Source organism: Molothrus aeneus, chromosome 9 (genome assembly GCF_037042795.1).
Source record: "Molothrus aeneus isolate 106 chromosome 9, BPBGC_Maene_1.0, whole genome shotgun sequence".
Classification (NCBI taxonomy): Eukaryota; Metazoa; Chordata; class Aves; order Passeriformes; family Icteridae; genus Molothrus; species Molothrus aeneus.
The window spans coordinates 2,924,660-2,940,198 of record NC_089654.1 but is presented as its reverse complement, the minus strand read 5'-3'; the positions used below and the strand labels follow the sequence as shown (position 1 = coordinate 2,940,198).

The following is a 15,539-nucleotide window of genomic DNA, read 5'->3' as shown; positions in this document are numbered from 1 at the left end:
TGGCCCTATAGATCTTGATGTGTTTACACAGTGGAGAGCACTTTACTTAAGTTAATCAGCTCCTTCTACATTATTAATTGCGACAGTTAGGGCGCTACGTGGCGGCAAACGTATTATTGAGAGCATTGATCCCACGCTGATGGTGTGGACCTGGGCAGGTTTTGTATTCCTTCCCTTCTTCCCAACTGCTTGAGGGCACTATCAAATCCCATTTCTCTGACTGACAATAGACCATCGATACCATCGATCCCAGAGAGGGGCAGGAGGCTGCACAGCAGAAGGGAAGGAGTGCTCAGGGAGCCAGGCTTGGGAAGGGGCTGTTGGAAGTTGGTGATGGCAGTAATTGCGTGCCTGGCCTGATTTCTCTATTTTGTAAAGAGTAATAATTTAAGAGCTGAAGTTTCCCAGGTGCTGAAAATTTGCAGAGGTGGCACGATGAGACCTTTTAAAATGTGTGCAGAATGTATACCCTTAGAAAAAAAAAAGCTATACTGACTTTTTACAAGGGTTTTGGAAGTGCCTTTGAAAGACATTTCATGAAAGTTCAGCCTTTGCAGCTGATACCTATATGAGCCCCATAAATTCCACCCAGCCTGACAAACTCCAGTAGATGTCACATGTGACCTGGATGGAAAAGGTCAGCAGCTGAATTTATGGCTTTTGCATTTACTGGAACATTAAGATTTTTTGCCAGCTGCCATATATACTTTTTAAGAATTCTGCAATCAAAGGATTAGGACCACAGTCTACAATGAAGGTCAAAAATTAAAGGCCACAATCCCTGCATCCTTCCCAATGGATAGGCATTAAGCTACCTCTGTTCTAGGAATCACCTTTGCTTAATGGCATTAACACAGAGGTCAAGCAATGAATAAGCTCCAGAGGTGAACACTTTGCAAAATAAGACTGTCCTGCTCTGAAATTAATAGTGAAGTCCATAAAAAGGGACCAAAAGAAGCCTTTTCTTAACAGAAAAGGAGTCCTCAGTTTGCAGAAGATTCCATGTTCCCAAGACACTGAGCATCACCTGCCTAGTGCTGGACTGTCCTAGAGAAATATAAATAACACTGACTGAGTTTTCAAAAGAAATACGGGAAAAATTACCTCAATTTTGGTAAAATCTGATTATATTTTAAATTTGACAGAGGTGTCTGTTCTTAGTAAGTATTGCTAACAGCATGGGAAATTGCAGCTTTCAAATTTTACCTGGTTTTAGTTTAGAACAGCAAAACACATCTCATTTTAGGCTTTTGCTTTGATAGCATTTTCTGCTTGAACAGAGGTAGAACTGGAAAAGTTTAATTTAAAACCAGGATTTAAAAAAAAAAAAATCTCATAAAAACCAAAAGGCTAAACTTAAAAATATCTTCTAGGTTTCCCCTTAGGTGCTTTAGTTATTAATATTCAACTTTCAAAACAGTACTGACACTATAATCATAATATTCCCAGGCATATTCACTTGTGTGACCCAACTGTTACATCATCTATACAAACACTGGTTATTACACATGAAGAGAGATGCAGCTGAATGCACTGCAGAAGGCACTGAAATGTAATTTTAATTATGAGATATGAGTAACCAAAGTCACAACCAACACTGTGCAGCCACCTCTGAGGCTGAACACAATAATTTAGGAAGAAATTGTTCCCTGTGAGGGTGGGGAGACCCTGGCACAGGTTTCCAGAGAACCTGTGGCTGCCCCTTCCCTGGAAGTGCCCAGGACCAGGTTGGATGGGGCTTGGAGCAAACCTGGGATAGTGGGAGGAGGTGTCCCTGCTCTGCAGGACATGAAAAAAGACAGGCTTTAAGGTTTCCTCCACCCAAAACCATTCAAGGACTCTATGAATTTCTACATTGCTTGGAGCAGCTTTATACAACTTTAGATATCCTTTTGTGCCTTTTCTGTAACTACATCTTTTTAAATATGACAACAGAAAAACTACCTATTTTTAAAGAAAATAAAAAAGGGGGGATAAACTGAGATACGATATTTGCATGTGGTGTTGGGTTTTTTCATCTTGGCATGTGCTAAACAATGAAATTTAAGATTTTGGAAGAACACTTTGACACATTATATTCCTTGTTTGGCTATTGCCTGGTTTGCTGGGGTTTTTTTAAGGACTTTCTTGCAATCCTTTAGGTTAAAGATCATGTCTGAGAATCTGTGGTATGGGACCCGGCTGTACATTCATTGAAGCTGATGAGAGGAGGAGATGGAAGATTTGTTATTGGCAGGAGTTTGTTTTAGAAATACAATAACATTTTTGTTTAATTATGCTTCTCTTTTGCTTATATCTATGCACAGTAGAGTAAATCTAGTCTTTTTCAGATAAGATAAAGGTTAAAATCCACATTTTCTCTATGGGGAGGGTTTGCAGTGCAGTCTTCATGTATCTGTGGAGTTTTTATTTTGTGGTTACAGGTATTAACTCTCAGTGACTCTAAAGCCATTTTCCTTGACATAGAGATGGGTTTGGGGTTTTCCCAAATTACTGGTCTTGTAGGCTAAATTTTAAAGTTTAGACCAGGTTGGATGGGGCTTGGAGCAACTTGGTCCAGTGGAAGGTGTCCCTGCCCATAGCAGGGGGTTTGGAAGATCATCTGATCTTTCAGGTCCTTTCCAACCCAAACCATTCTGTGATCCCATGATTTCCCAGCAAGGGAGGCTCCACAGGCTCTTTATAAACCCTTTTCCTACAAGCACCCAGGGCAGAATTTGTCCCAGCAGTGGTAACTGCTTTGTCAGAGCTGTTGATATTGTGTGAGTCAGAGCTCAGATTCTTCTCCTAGAATCTCTTTGGAAAAACAAGGAGTAAAAGTAGTAACATTTAGGGGGAAAAAATGGGGGGAAAGAAAGCTGGAGGAGAGCTGTAGTTAACCATACAATGGAGCGGCTTGCTTAGGGAGTACAAAGAGCCACTTCTACACAGGCTATTTCCAGGGAAAAGCCTCACATTCAGTGACTCACAAAAGAGAAGAGGCACCTTTTGATTTTAAGTTCCAGGTTTACATTAGTAATTTTGTCTGTTTTCTCTGTTAGTATTAATTAAATTGAGATAGTTTAATTAGTATTACTAAATTTGATCATTAGTAGTAATTCATTCTGCCTGCCATACTGCACAAATATGATGAAGCAGAAATAACTAAATTGTTTAATTTAATCTCATTTAATGACTTTACACTCCACCAGGACTTTCATTGGCATCTCACAGTATGTGCAAAAATTGCTCCAAGCTAGGCCAAGACCCAACTCCCTTTAGCCAACCATGTCTAATACATCCCTCCTCATCCAAAGATGGATCATGTGCTGCAAAGCCTTTTCCCATTTCTCCAACAGAGAGCTGGCAACCTCTGGAGCCTGGGGTGGTCTTTCCCTGCCCCACTCACACAGCTCCTGTAGCATCCTGACCCCAATGGCCCCATGGATCTTTAGAGGACTCATCCCTGGATGGGGTTCCCCACAGCATGATGGAAATCCCTTCATGGATCCCCACAGATGGGTCCCTGAGTGCAAGCATGATGCACGACCTTCCATTTTTCTTAGAGCAGTTTAGCAAGGTACAAAGCATCAGGAAAAATGCAGATGTCAACAGTTCCCACGTTCAGAAGAGGTTTTTTTTGTTCAGCTCAATGCCCTCTTGGCTTTCTTTTTTTAAGAGGAGTTTCAGGAAGGGGGGGTTTCCTGATGAATCCAGTCATTATTCCTCCAGCTCGCTGTCTTCTGTAATTTTAAGGTCAAAAGTGCCAGAGTTGCCTCTGTGCTCCTATTTCTGTCTGTGTTAATTTGGAGCCTGGTTTTGATCTCCTTGCCCAGTAACACCTAGGACTTGCCAAAACCCGAATTCCTCTTCCTTTTTTTGCGGTCTCCAAACCCAGCCTTGCTCTACCCACCTCTCCAAACATGCTATTGTCTTGGCCTCCTCATCATGGGGTCCCCAGCTGTCCCTTAGCCTGGAGTATGCCGTGCCAGCCCCACTGTTCCTGCTGCCCACGTTCCAGTTCCTCCCCTGTGCCTCCCAGTCCCCACCGACCCGTCCCTCCTGCTTTTTGCCCTGCTTTGATCAGGCTGGGCACACTTTGCTGTCCCCACAGGGCTGCTCATTTGTTCACTTCACCCAGACAGAGAGCACAGGCAGGGACCTGACTTTTGAGGGGGAATTTTGGAGGGAGTGCTCACTCTCCTGTCCAGTCCAAGTTATCCTCTTCCCTCGCTTTCCTCTGTGTGCTCTGAAGTACCCTCAGGGCGGTCAGAAAAAGCAGCTGAACTACCTTGGGTAGTTGTAGGTCAACTGCCTTTTGACCCACTGTCGGTCTTCTCCCATTACAACACAGGGAGCCCCTGGACATGGCTGGGGTGGTGGATGGGTCCACTACAGCTCCACTTGGGCTGTCAGAGCCAGGATGATATAGGTGCTGAATGACCAGGGCAAGGAAAGGCCACCTCAGCCTTCAACCTCTGAAGGCTGTAGTCACCTTTCCCTCCTCCTTGCTCTCCAGTGGAGAAACAGGAGAAAAAAAGGCTGAAAACTACCTTTTGTACCCCAAACTGCAGAGCAAAGAGCCGCAGCCTCTGTGGCAGCTTGCTGGCAGAGCCATCCATCCCACTGGGAGCCCTGGGCCCCTCACACAGCTCCTGTGGCTGGGCCGGCCCGGGACGGGGCAGGGGAGTGCAGGGCGAGCCCCTGTGTGTGTGTACGTGTGTGTCTGTGCGTGTGTGCTCGGCTGGCTCGCTGCGAGCCCAGCCTGGGAGGCCCAGGCTGGGGGTTGATTTTCTTTGGATGACTTTCCCCGATTGTCTAAAGCAATAAAAAGTAAAGAAACTTTTGGGGGGAGAAAAACGGTGGTTGAGGGAGATTATTTTTGCAGTCCTGGTGCAGGCAGAACTCCCGAGGCTTGGTGGGGTGGGGGGGCTGGTTTTGCTCGCCTGAGGACTGCAGGAACTGGCTTAAATTGAATAAAACTGTAAGTACAGTACCGGGGACAGCGTAACAAGGAGTTCTGCAAAAGCAACACCACCGGAAAGCACAATGAAGAATAGAGCGGGTTACGCCGTGGTGAAAGTATGTACTGGTTGTTATAACACCGTGCCTCCAGAATAAATTATGTCCCTTTAAAAAGTAATACTTTAACTGTGGAGCTATATAGAGACAATTAAGACGATATTGTTCTCCTCATTTCCCTCCCCCCTCCCCTCCCTCCCTCTCTCTGCAGTAGCTCTGTGGAAACTTTTAATGCTGCAGCTTGAAACTTGGGCCTCTGGGTCTGAAATGCCTGAGAAAGCACTGCGGGCTCTAACTGTAAAACATTCCTTCGGCGGGCCCTGGAAACAGGGCGCGCTGGCGCAGGCGAAGTTCAGAGGGATCACATGGAAATGAGGGCTGGCTGCAGGCTCCCGAGGAGCGGTTTATTTCCCTTAAACCTGAACTTGAACTTGGGAAGGCGCAGCCGGGGCCTGGGCCGGGCTGAGGGCGGCCGTGAGGGGCTGGGAGCGGGGCCGCCGCAGGCCCCGGGCACCCACCCTGGGGCTGGGGGGGATCCCCAGGCACCCAGCGGCTTTTGTGCCGTATCCAGGGGGGAGCTGGAGTCCAGGGAGCCAGAGGGTTTTGCTTTCATCGAAGCAGAATGCTGGAAAGTCCCGTCGCAGCAGTGTGTCTGCCATCCCAGTTTCCACGGGACTTCCCGGCATGAGGTTATAAGCTGCTCCAAGTCCCCGTGCACGTGTTGTTTCATAAAAGGAAAGAAATGAGTGAGATCTGCTGTAAGAAATATGGGATTGTTGCACTCCTGAGCAAATTTAACTGTGCCTCCAGCAGAGAAAAATACGGGGCTGTCTAAAAAGGAGGCGTAGAGTGCAAAACTCAGCCCCCCTCGCAGCACATTTGCTTTTACCTCGAAATAGTAGATGTAAACCGTGAGGTGGGTTTAAAGTTGGTTTTGCCTCTTTGATTCCATGCATCCCGCTGTTTCCTTCTTCTCTTACAGAAGGGGAGAGCGAGGTGCTGATGCTGGCGGGTGTCACCCAGGTGTGGTGGCAGAGGTGGCTGCTGTCCCAGCCACAGGCGTGGGGCAGCTTCCTCCCCTCCTGCCCACAGCTGGCCTTGGCTAGGGGGTCATATTTTGGTCATTTCTGATTACTCCAGAACAATTTTTGGCTATGTTTATAGCAAAACTTTGAAAGGATGAATGGGCGAAAAAAATCCCGCTTGGCAGTAACTCAGGAAATATCTACAAAGATGTTCTTTCTGGAGCGAGATCTTATTTCAGGGTTTGTGTTAGGATCATTTTTATTCTGTGACAGCACATAAAGAGAGCGGGACAGAGCAATGAGGTCTGGCATAGCTAAAATCCCTTCTGTGTGTGTGAGGTTATATAGTTTATCAATGCAGAAACCACCACGGGCTTGGAAAAGTAAACAGCTGGCTTGGGTCTGTGTGCTGCACTTCGGAGTTGTCTGCAGGATTTAAATGGCTCGCCTGCGATTTTCGGAGCGGGGCAAATATATATAGTTTTCCTTTCAAACATGTCAGAAGGTTTTTTTGCAGCCGTTTGTTTTCTCTGCTCCTTTTTTATTTGTTGCAATTTTCCTTTCTGATTCATTCCAGTTTATTTTGCTTTTACAAATGGCTTCGCTGCCACCAGCAAGTCTACAAATAAATTTAAAATTTTTTTTTTAAAAAAAAAAGTTCCTAGCCCACTCAGAAAACCTTATGGCAGCAACAAATATCAGAGAAAGCCATCGTCTCTCTCAAAGATTTCATCTCACCCTCCACTTAATCCGCTTGCTGTACCTCAGATCTCAAGTAACTTTCATACTGTGGGCTCACTTAATGGATAGAATCTATTTTTCATGAAAAAAGCAGGAAATAAGCTGTCTTTCGTACAAAGATTTACAAAATGTAATCATTGTTGAAATATTCTCTTTGAACTGCCTTGTCCGCAGGGGTGTCTGGCTCCCAATACCCCCATTTCTTTAGAACACCCTTACAAGTTCTTCTGGTAGATCAGGTACACTGGTGGTTCTGGTCTTTGATGTCTTGAATGAATGAAAGAAAAGCATAATAAAAGAGAGCTGTTGATCAAGCATAAAATACTCTTTAAGCTGACAGAATGGCAGAGTTAACACATTCTAAGCTGCTTTTAGGTTTTTCCTTTTTTCCTCACATTTTCCTGTGCTTTGTGTACAGTGGGGGTTTTTATTTTTTGAAAAGTCTCTGATCTATGTAGTATGCCGTCCTCTAACAAAAACCAAAATGGGATTGTTTCTCTCTCTTTCTCCCTTTCTTTTTCCTCTCTCTCTTTCCCTTCACTATCTTTTTTTTCCCTTTTTTTTTAAGCAGCAAGGGTTGCAGTTTAGCATGGCTGCAGTCAGCTTTCAGCCGACCACGCAAAGTTTAGAAGTTATTTTGCAGATTTCAAAGTCAATTTACTAACAAATAAGTGAACTTCATTGCTCGGGTTTTTTTTAGAAAACTGGAGGAAAACTGTAACTGGCAAAATGTTCTCCAAGTAAAGGCAAGACCCTCTGCCTAAAAGCAATTTTGTAAACCAAAAGACGGGGCAGGAAAATGACCTCATTGTGAGAGAACTTTTCTTTTAGAGGCAGAGAAAAGGGAAAGTTTTCTTCCTGTAGATCTAATTTAGATCTTAAGTTCCCATACATTATTTATACATCATATTCAGAGTGCCAGCCTACTCTGCTGACTGGGTTACATTTCAAACATTTGCCATTGATAAGTCTTTGCTGTATTATATTCAGGCTAAATGCGAATATGTCATAGCGCAGTCAATCTTTAATCCGCTGAGCTCCAGGTCGGGGCAGCAGGGGGTCCAGCACTCAGAGCATTGGTTTATACTTAAGAAACATCTGGGGCCAGCTGGGACACTTTACTGGAACATTCAGATGTCTGGAACAACAGCAGGAGTTACTGTATGAGTGTGTTTTCATAGGTTTGGGAGGGTTTGGGGTGACTTATTTAAAAACACTAGCTGTTCCCAACTTGAGGTTTGAACCCAAGCAGAAATCTTGCCCGAAGTGAGTTTGTTGGTCCCAGGAGAGAAGTGGTTTTGGACTACTATACATTTTTAATAGTCAGCAGGCAAAAGTGCATATTACAAAATTATTGCACGTAATTTAATGCAGTTTGCCACAACTGGCATTCCTGCAAAAACTATTGGATGCAGAGCTACTGTATGCATTGCCTGGAGAGCAGTGTCCCTCCTGGGACAGGTTTTATCTGCCTCCAGACAATATAAATGTGCTCGGAGTGGGGCGTGTGACTCTCCCCGGTGCGGATGTTGGACAACCAGAAGATTCTCTCACTGTTTTATGTCCCTTTGGGGATGACCAACATGCTACTTACGTCCCTGTTGGTATTTCAGTCTGGAAAATATAATTACTAAATAATTAATTCCAGCTCTAAGAAAATAATTTCCATAGGCACAAAGGTGACCTTGTCTTTTATATTCACCTTTCGGTCCTAAACAGTAGGATCAGATTTTGGGCCTAGAGAAACTCTGGAGGAAGCACTAGAAGAGTGGGATGAATTCAGATGTGGGGTAAACCAGAGGCAGTTGCTGTGTCTGCAGGAGCCCTCCAGCCAGTCGCACCAGAAACTGAACTGCCACTGTCTCCCCTCACCCTGGCAACCCTTTTGAAGTGGCATCAAAGGCCCAGTTTTGTCCCCTTGCTTTCACACGACGCACCGTGGGGAAGAGCCTTCCCGGCACCTCTCACAAGGTGATGCCAAAAGGCCCAGTTCACTGCCTAACTGCTCACATTCCCCTTTTATCTTTGCAACCAGAAGGACTCGTTACCCCAATTCACCTCCCCGGGGTTAATGTTCGTGAGAGCCTCAAAGTTCTTGAGGTGACTGAAATGTCATCCCCAAACAAAACAATGCTCCGCAGCGAGACCTCGCAGGTGCTAGCAGCCGTGGCTTGGGTTCCGCTGGGCTGCCCAAACAGCCGCTTTGCTGGCGAGCTCTAAAGCTGTGGGGTTTTATTTTATTTTATTTTATTTTATTTAGGCTCTTATCACAGGTGGGTTTTCCCGCCCGGGCCCGTGCAGCGATCGCTTCCTGCACGCGCCCGGGGCAGCAACGGCCGCAGCAGCCGCCTTTGAAGTCCCGATGGCACGGACCCGTCGCGCTGCCGGGCGCACAAACTGGGCTTCAACCTACAGAAAACGGCTATCACTGAGCAGGCCTGAGCCCTGAGTGGGTACAGGGAAGCCAAAGCTGCTGTGCGTGGAGTTTGTCAGAGTTTCAAACGTGTGAATGTCCTTAAATAACCTACATCGCCCGGAGAAATAAGCCAACTGTCACACCCAGTTCTGGATTCCACATTAACAACCTCCTTCCGCAGCGTTAAACTTTGCCCTTGAGGACTTTTGTTTAACTTCTTAATTTGAAAAACAGATAGGGAGGGTGCACAGCCCCAGCTTTCTGAGCGAGCTGAAAGGTCCCATTGTTGGGGCAGGAGATGTGCAGGTAGAAGCAAATGGAACAAGTTTGGGTTGGATTGTCGTTCTGGTTGGAAACACGTGAGCGGTGCTCGCAGCAGGGCTGGGGGTGAGGGACGGCGTGCAGGAAGGCTGGTTTGAGGAGGTTTCCACAAACAATGGGCCTGTTCCTGGGCTCCTGACTCAGGCAGAAACTGCTACAGGAGTCGATGAGGCACTTTGTTAAATATCCAGAACCACAGAACGTTTCCTCGCTGTTCTTCCCGTAGAAAGGAGCTGACTGTCAGGAGTGGCTGGAGGATTTTTGTGTGTCTCTGCTATCTCCAGGAGTGCATAAGAAACAAAAAGACTTGCACTATCAGAGAACCGTAATTGCCATCTCAGACTTCCTGTTTAGGATTCAGTCAAGTAGATATTGTTTATGGATCATAAAACCTTACTACTGTGAGGATTCTCAAATACGAGTTTCAACTTTCATGGTGCTGTAAATTAGGGAGGGGAAAAAAAAGTGTGATAATACTCCTCGGAGAACAGTAAAATAGAGCTCTGCAATGGTTAAATGGAATTTTATAAGCACATTCAGTGTGGAACTGTTTTGCATTACATGAGTTGAATACCTTAGAGATGACACACATCTGCAGGCACTTTATTAAATCCTTAGTCAGCACTTTTCAACCTGATGAGATTACTTCTTCATTTGACTGGAGAAAGGGAAGCAAAGATCTCGTACCGGACTGCAGAATTCTTTCTGATGTTTCACCTTGAGCACTGGAGAAGGACAGCGAGATGCTGGGCAGGACAATACAGACTCGTAGTTGCAGCGACAACTGTGTGGCAGCAATTTTACTGAGCAGGACCTTTAGCTCCAGTGGGTGCATTTAGCTCTAAACTCGCTGGGAGAACAGTACTGCAAAGTAAATAGAAGGGAAATAAAACACCGGCTCTTTTATGAAAAAGCACGGAGATAATATCATCCTGACCGTACTGTGATAGGGCCCATGATTTAAATGGAGATTTTAAATTAAGAAAGGCAACACCGCCTTCTCCGAGTGGGTGCAGTCGGATAGGTTACAGAACTGCAGGGATGAAATGGGTGAGGTGCTTAGGCATTGAGCAGCACTCTAAAGCAAGGCACAAAATACTTGAGCCATCTAAATCTAGGGATCCAGGCTTCTTTTTTTTCTCCATTCTAAGCTCCCTAATCATGCAAAAAAACCCTTGATAGGTCCCAGCTATCAGGTCTCCAAGAGCCTAATACGCTTCCTAGACGTTTTCATTTGAGGCCGGAGATCTCCTCTCCCTAGCAGAGAAGTTTCACAGGTGCTCCAGAGGAACAATGGTGCTCTTCAGCCCTAATCCTGGAAGACTTAGACGTGTATAGGAGGCTTGAGGGGGATATGAGATCTTAATATTAAAATGATTAGCAGAAAAAGGAGGATCATTCTGTGTGTGCGCTTCAGCTGTAAGATGCTCTAAATTAAACCGGTGTCCCGAGAGCGGTGCTGGTGGGATCTGCTGGGTAAATGCGTGCTCTGTCTCGCTGTTCTGCTGCCTCAGCCCATAAAACATCTCATCCAAGTGGGGCTGCAGGAGCAGGCGGAGCGGGACGCAGCTGTTGGCGAAGCGCTCCGAGTTTGGGTCCCGTAAAAGCAGCTTTTCACTCAAGCCATGCAGAGGAAGTTTTGAAACAAGCATGCGGTTTGGTTTGGGTCTCTCCTGTAAGGGTTAAGTTCTTCATTGGTATTAAGGCCGAGCAGTGTCTGCAGGAGTCATATTGACACCCTAGTGCATGGTAACTCTACTCCTTTATTGACATGTTGCTAGTCAGGAGCACAATAGCGCTCTGTGTCTGCAAATCATTGCTAAAATCATCTCAAGAAAAAAAAAGTTTGAAAGCCCAACGCGAGACAAAGGCCCCAGAGCTGCACTGCGCCGCTCAAAACTCCCGAGTCAGCAACTTCTATTGATTAAAAACTAACCTTTAAAGTAACTCGCAGAGTGTGTGGTTAGCATTTAAATTTAAACATGTCATGAGTTGATTTGTGTTACTGAATACCAACTCCGAAGGAGTTACATTCACATCAGATTTTTTTTTTTCTAATTCCCTTAAGCAGCTAAAGTATTTCATGAAATGTCAATAGGGCAGGGGGGAAAAAAAAGGTGTTTTGGAGGGAGGGGACTCGCGCCCAGCCTCGCCGTTTCTTTTCCCATGCAAATAGTCACCCCAAAAAGAAAAGTGTGGGGAGCGACACACAATAATTAGACCTTTGTCTAACTTTCCCAAGTGCCAGAGAAAGACAGATTAATTAAATATACAACAGTGTTGGTTTTTGGAGTGGGGGTCTCTCTTGCTGTGGAGGTCATAAATTAGGCAGAATAAATAGTTCAGTGTGTTGGGAGCGGGGCTCGACGTCAGCGCGGCTGGCGGCGGTGGGAGGGCGCAGCGCCGCGCTTGCGGATGGCGGTCACGTCTGGGGCTGTCTGGTTGCCCTTAGCAACGAGACATGATGTAACACCGGGATGAACTTGAACTTGGGGGACTTGAAAAGGGAACAATAGACCAGAGCAATCAATAAAGCCTATTTCAGTGAAGGATTACAGAGCCGCTCTGGGGTAACCTTGTCTGCGAGGCGCGGGGTGAATAGCGAGATGCGTGAAGGAGCGCGGGGCGGCGGGGGACGGACCGACGGAGCGGCCGGGGCGGCCGGACACACGGACCGAGGGGCGGGGGGGGCGGCGGAGCCCGGGCGGGCCACGGGACACGGGACCCCAGCGCCGCCAGCCCCGGCCCCGCGCGGCCCCACCTCCGCAACCTCTGCGCTTCTTTTTTTCTTTTTTTTCTTTTTTTTTTTCTTTTTTTTTTTTTTATTATTTCCTGCCTTTTTTTTTAAAAAAAAAGGGGAGAAAAAAATCAGCTTTTGAAACGAGGGAGGAGTGGCGAGGGCAGCGGCTCCCGCCACCGGCGGGCCATGTGCCGGACCAGCGGCCATGGAGCAGCCGGACAGCGGAGATGGGAACCATCGCCTGGAACTGTTCAACCCCTCCACTCCACGGCCTCACAGTTTTTAACCCTTTAACCCTGCAGCCTTCAACCCCTCCACTCCACGGCCTCACAGTTTTTAACCCTTTTAACCCTGCAGCCTTTAACCCTTCCACTCCGTCACCTCGCAGTTTTAACCCCTCTACTCTATCGCCTCTGAATTTTTAACCTCTCTACTCCATCACCTCGCAGTTTTAACTTTTCTACTCCATCACCTCACAGTTTTCAGCCCTTCTATTCCATCACTTTGCTGTGTCCAACCCCTCTACCCCATCTCCTCTCAATCTTTACCCGCTCTACTCCATCACCTCAGTCTGTAACCCCTCTTCTCCTTTACCTTGCAGTTTTAACCCCTCTACTCCCTCCCTTCCTGGACTTTTTCCCCTCTCCTCCCCTCTGGGCAGTGCCACAGTTCCCAGTCCAGCCAAAAACTGTCCCACTCAAACAAAAAGCATGAGGGATGACCCTGAAAAGTTTGGAAAAGTTGAGAGCTGGCAATGGCCGGAGGTGCTGGCAGTGGTTGGAGATGTCTCTAGCACAGCACAGCCCACACTCCACGTCCCTGCACCCACCTAAAAATCAGTAGGGCTCCGCAGTCAGGGAGGAGAACGGGACTTGGCTCCACTTCACGAACCCTGCCAGAACTTTCCTCTGTTTATAAACTTTACATATGAGAACTATTTCGTTTAATTGCAGCCTGAGTAAGTCTAAATATAAAATCTGTAGGCAATAGATGGAGCCGATATGGGACCGGTGTGTTTGTATTCAGAAGGGCGAGCAGAGGAAGAGTTAGTTAATGAGGTGTATTGGAAGCAGGACAACTTCTCCAATCCTGCTATTTATTTTACCGGTTCCTACCTCCATGGCAAGACCACATAATCTCCAGGTCCCACATGAAACTTGCCTCAGAGTCTTCCGTAAATGTTCATAAGTCCTCCCTGAGCTGATTGTGCTATCAATCACATCAGAGGCCAAAAAGGAGCGGAGGAAAAACTTGGTAAAACTTGTCATCAGTCCGTGCGCGCACACGGATGCACCTCATATATTACAGGAGCCCCAGCAAAAAAGCCGTATCAGCAACGGCTCTTTAATACCTGAGTCTTTCTTGTTGTATTACTTTACTCCAGGCTAAATAGTTGCTGCTTGTTGGTGTATTCCCACAGCAATATGTCACTGCCAAGGAGCATCCCCCCGCGCGCACGGTCCCAGGGCCTAACACTGCTCTCATTCATGGCGGGTTCAGGTTGGGCTGACCCTGCCGGGGCCGGGATGGGCTCTCCCCGGTGTGGTGGCACTGCCCCGGCTCCAGCAGAGCCCACTCCAGCTTCCCAACTGTGTTTATTTTCCTATGGAGGAGCGAAATTGCTCTCTGTGCTCCGGGCATCTGCGCCGTTGGGTTAAGGACGGTATTGTTGCGGGGCTGAATTCCCTGGGAATTCCCTCCCTATGGGAAAAAGAAGAAAAAGGGAAAAAAAAATATTTTCCCAAAGAAAAGCTATTAGCTGAGGCCCACGTTTTGTTTTGAAACACAAGTATGGGGAGAGGTACGGGACATTTTCACTGATCCACTTTCCCCAGATTTGCTTTATCCTGGCTTTTCTGTAGCGATCCACATTTCTCCTAAGAAAACAGCCCTGTTGTTGAATTTCTGTGCATCTGTTCCAGCGAGACAGTTGAAGCAGGGCAGTATAAAGCAACAGATGCTTATGCTGGCACATGCCTAAATACCCAAGAAAACCCCGACTGCAGGGTGATAAATGGCACAGAGAGGCGAATGTGTATCGCCTTTTCAGGGGATTAGACAAAAGTGAACTGGAGGGATCTTCAAGCCATCATCTATTAAAAAGATTGATAACTTGTAACGTGACATGACCCCCGCGTTCATCTGTAGCTATGTCCAGCGACTGTCGGCGAGGAAAAAAAAATATATTGATTTGTACAGTATTTTTAATTAAGCTTTGTAATTAGGTCAATTCGTCACGGTCTCAATTAGCCCCCCTCTTGGCGGAGGAGGCTGGCGGCCGTGCCCGGAGCCCTTGGGGAAGCGGCGAGAGCGAGCGGCCGGGGCTGATGCCTCTCCTTTCTCTTTTTGCAGTCCTGGTACCTGGGATAAAAGTCTCCGCTTCCCACCACGCACCGGACAGACCACCAGACCCCTTCCCACCTCTGTAACACGGAAGCAGCAGCAACGCAGCGCAGCGACTTCACATCGGCGGAAGGGGAGGCGAGCAGACACCGACAGCAAACTCGTACATGGAAATGGCAAACGTTATGGTTGAATGGCAAAGGCCGTAACTTTCTCTCGAGATTTGATTTTAATTTTTCTTTTTTTTTTAATTTTTTTTTTTTTTAGACAACTTTAGGACTGTTGTAATTTCTCATATGGTGCTGGAAATGGTTGGGCTTCATAACTTTTGAAGTGTTTCATTGGTAGTGTAAGCGTTAGGTGACACTGAGTAGAACTAGCCTCTGCTGCTGCTTACCAACTTGCTGTTGTAACACACTTTCCATATGGAGCCTAACTGTTTTACAGTATCCTCATCGGATTTTCCCATACAGGTGTGAGACTTCTTGAGAAATCATGAAACACACTTAAACTATAACTTTTGTAGTAGCTGAATTCTGCAATATATAACTTACCGGACAGACATAGAGCATGTTATTTTTTTCTGTAACATATCGGGAAAAAAAAAAAATGCAGGTTTCTTTTTTTTTTGTTGTTGTTGTTGTTGGGGTTTTTTTTTCTTTTTTTTTTTTTTTTTACAGTCGGCACTTAGAGACGTAACATGAACCATAAGAGCATTGTCAACAATTTTTTTCCACTCGATTGCAGAGCAATTTAAAACATCAAACTACTACTATTCACTTAAAAAAAAAAAAAGAAAAAAAAGAAAAAAGTTTGAAATGCTGCACTTACATTTAAAAAAAAACATTTTTCAACAATTTTCAACAATTACACAAAAATTCACGCAGAAATGGGGAAGTTGGTCTGTTTTGACAGAAACTGACAGGAATCAATCAAAACAATCGAATTTTGA

At 46.1% G+C, this 15,539-nt stretch overlaps 1 protein-coding gene across 11 annotated transcripts in view; it reads left to right on the top strand.

The window, feature by feature from the left end:
- The window catches only part of NFIA (nuclear factor I A), a 242,298-nt gene extending 227,147 nt beyond the window's left edge, over positions 1-15,151 (top strand). For all 11 annotated transcript variants that reach the window (XM_066556114.1, XM_066556112.1, XM_066556113.1 and 8 more), the window contains one exon: positions 14,597-15,151. In XM_066556114.1, the coding sequence (XP_066412211.1) occupies positions 14,597-14,614 (18 nt within the window). In that variant the 3' untranslated portion in view covers positions 14,615-15,151. The remainder of the gene's footprint in view (positions 1-14,596) is intronic.
- Positions 15,152-15,539: the final 388 nt, after the last annotated feature.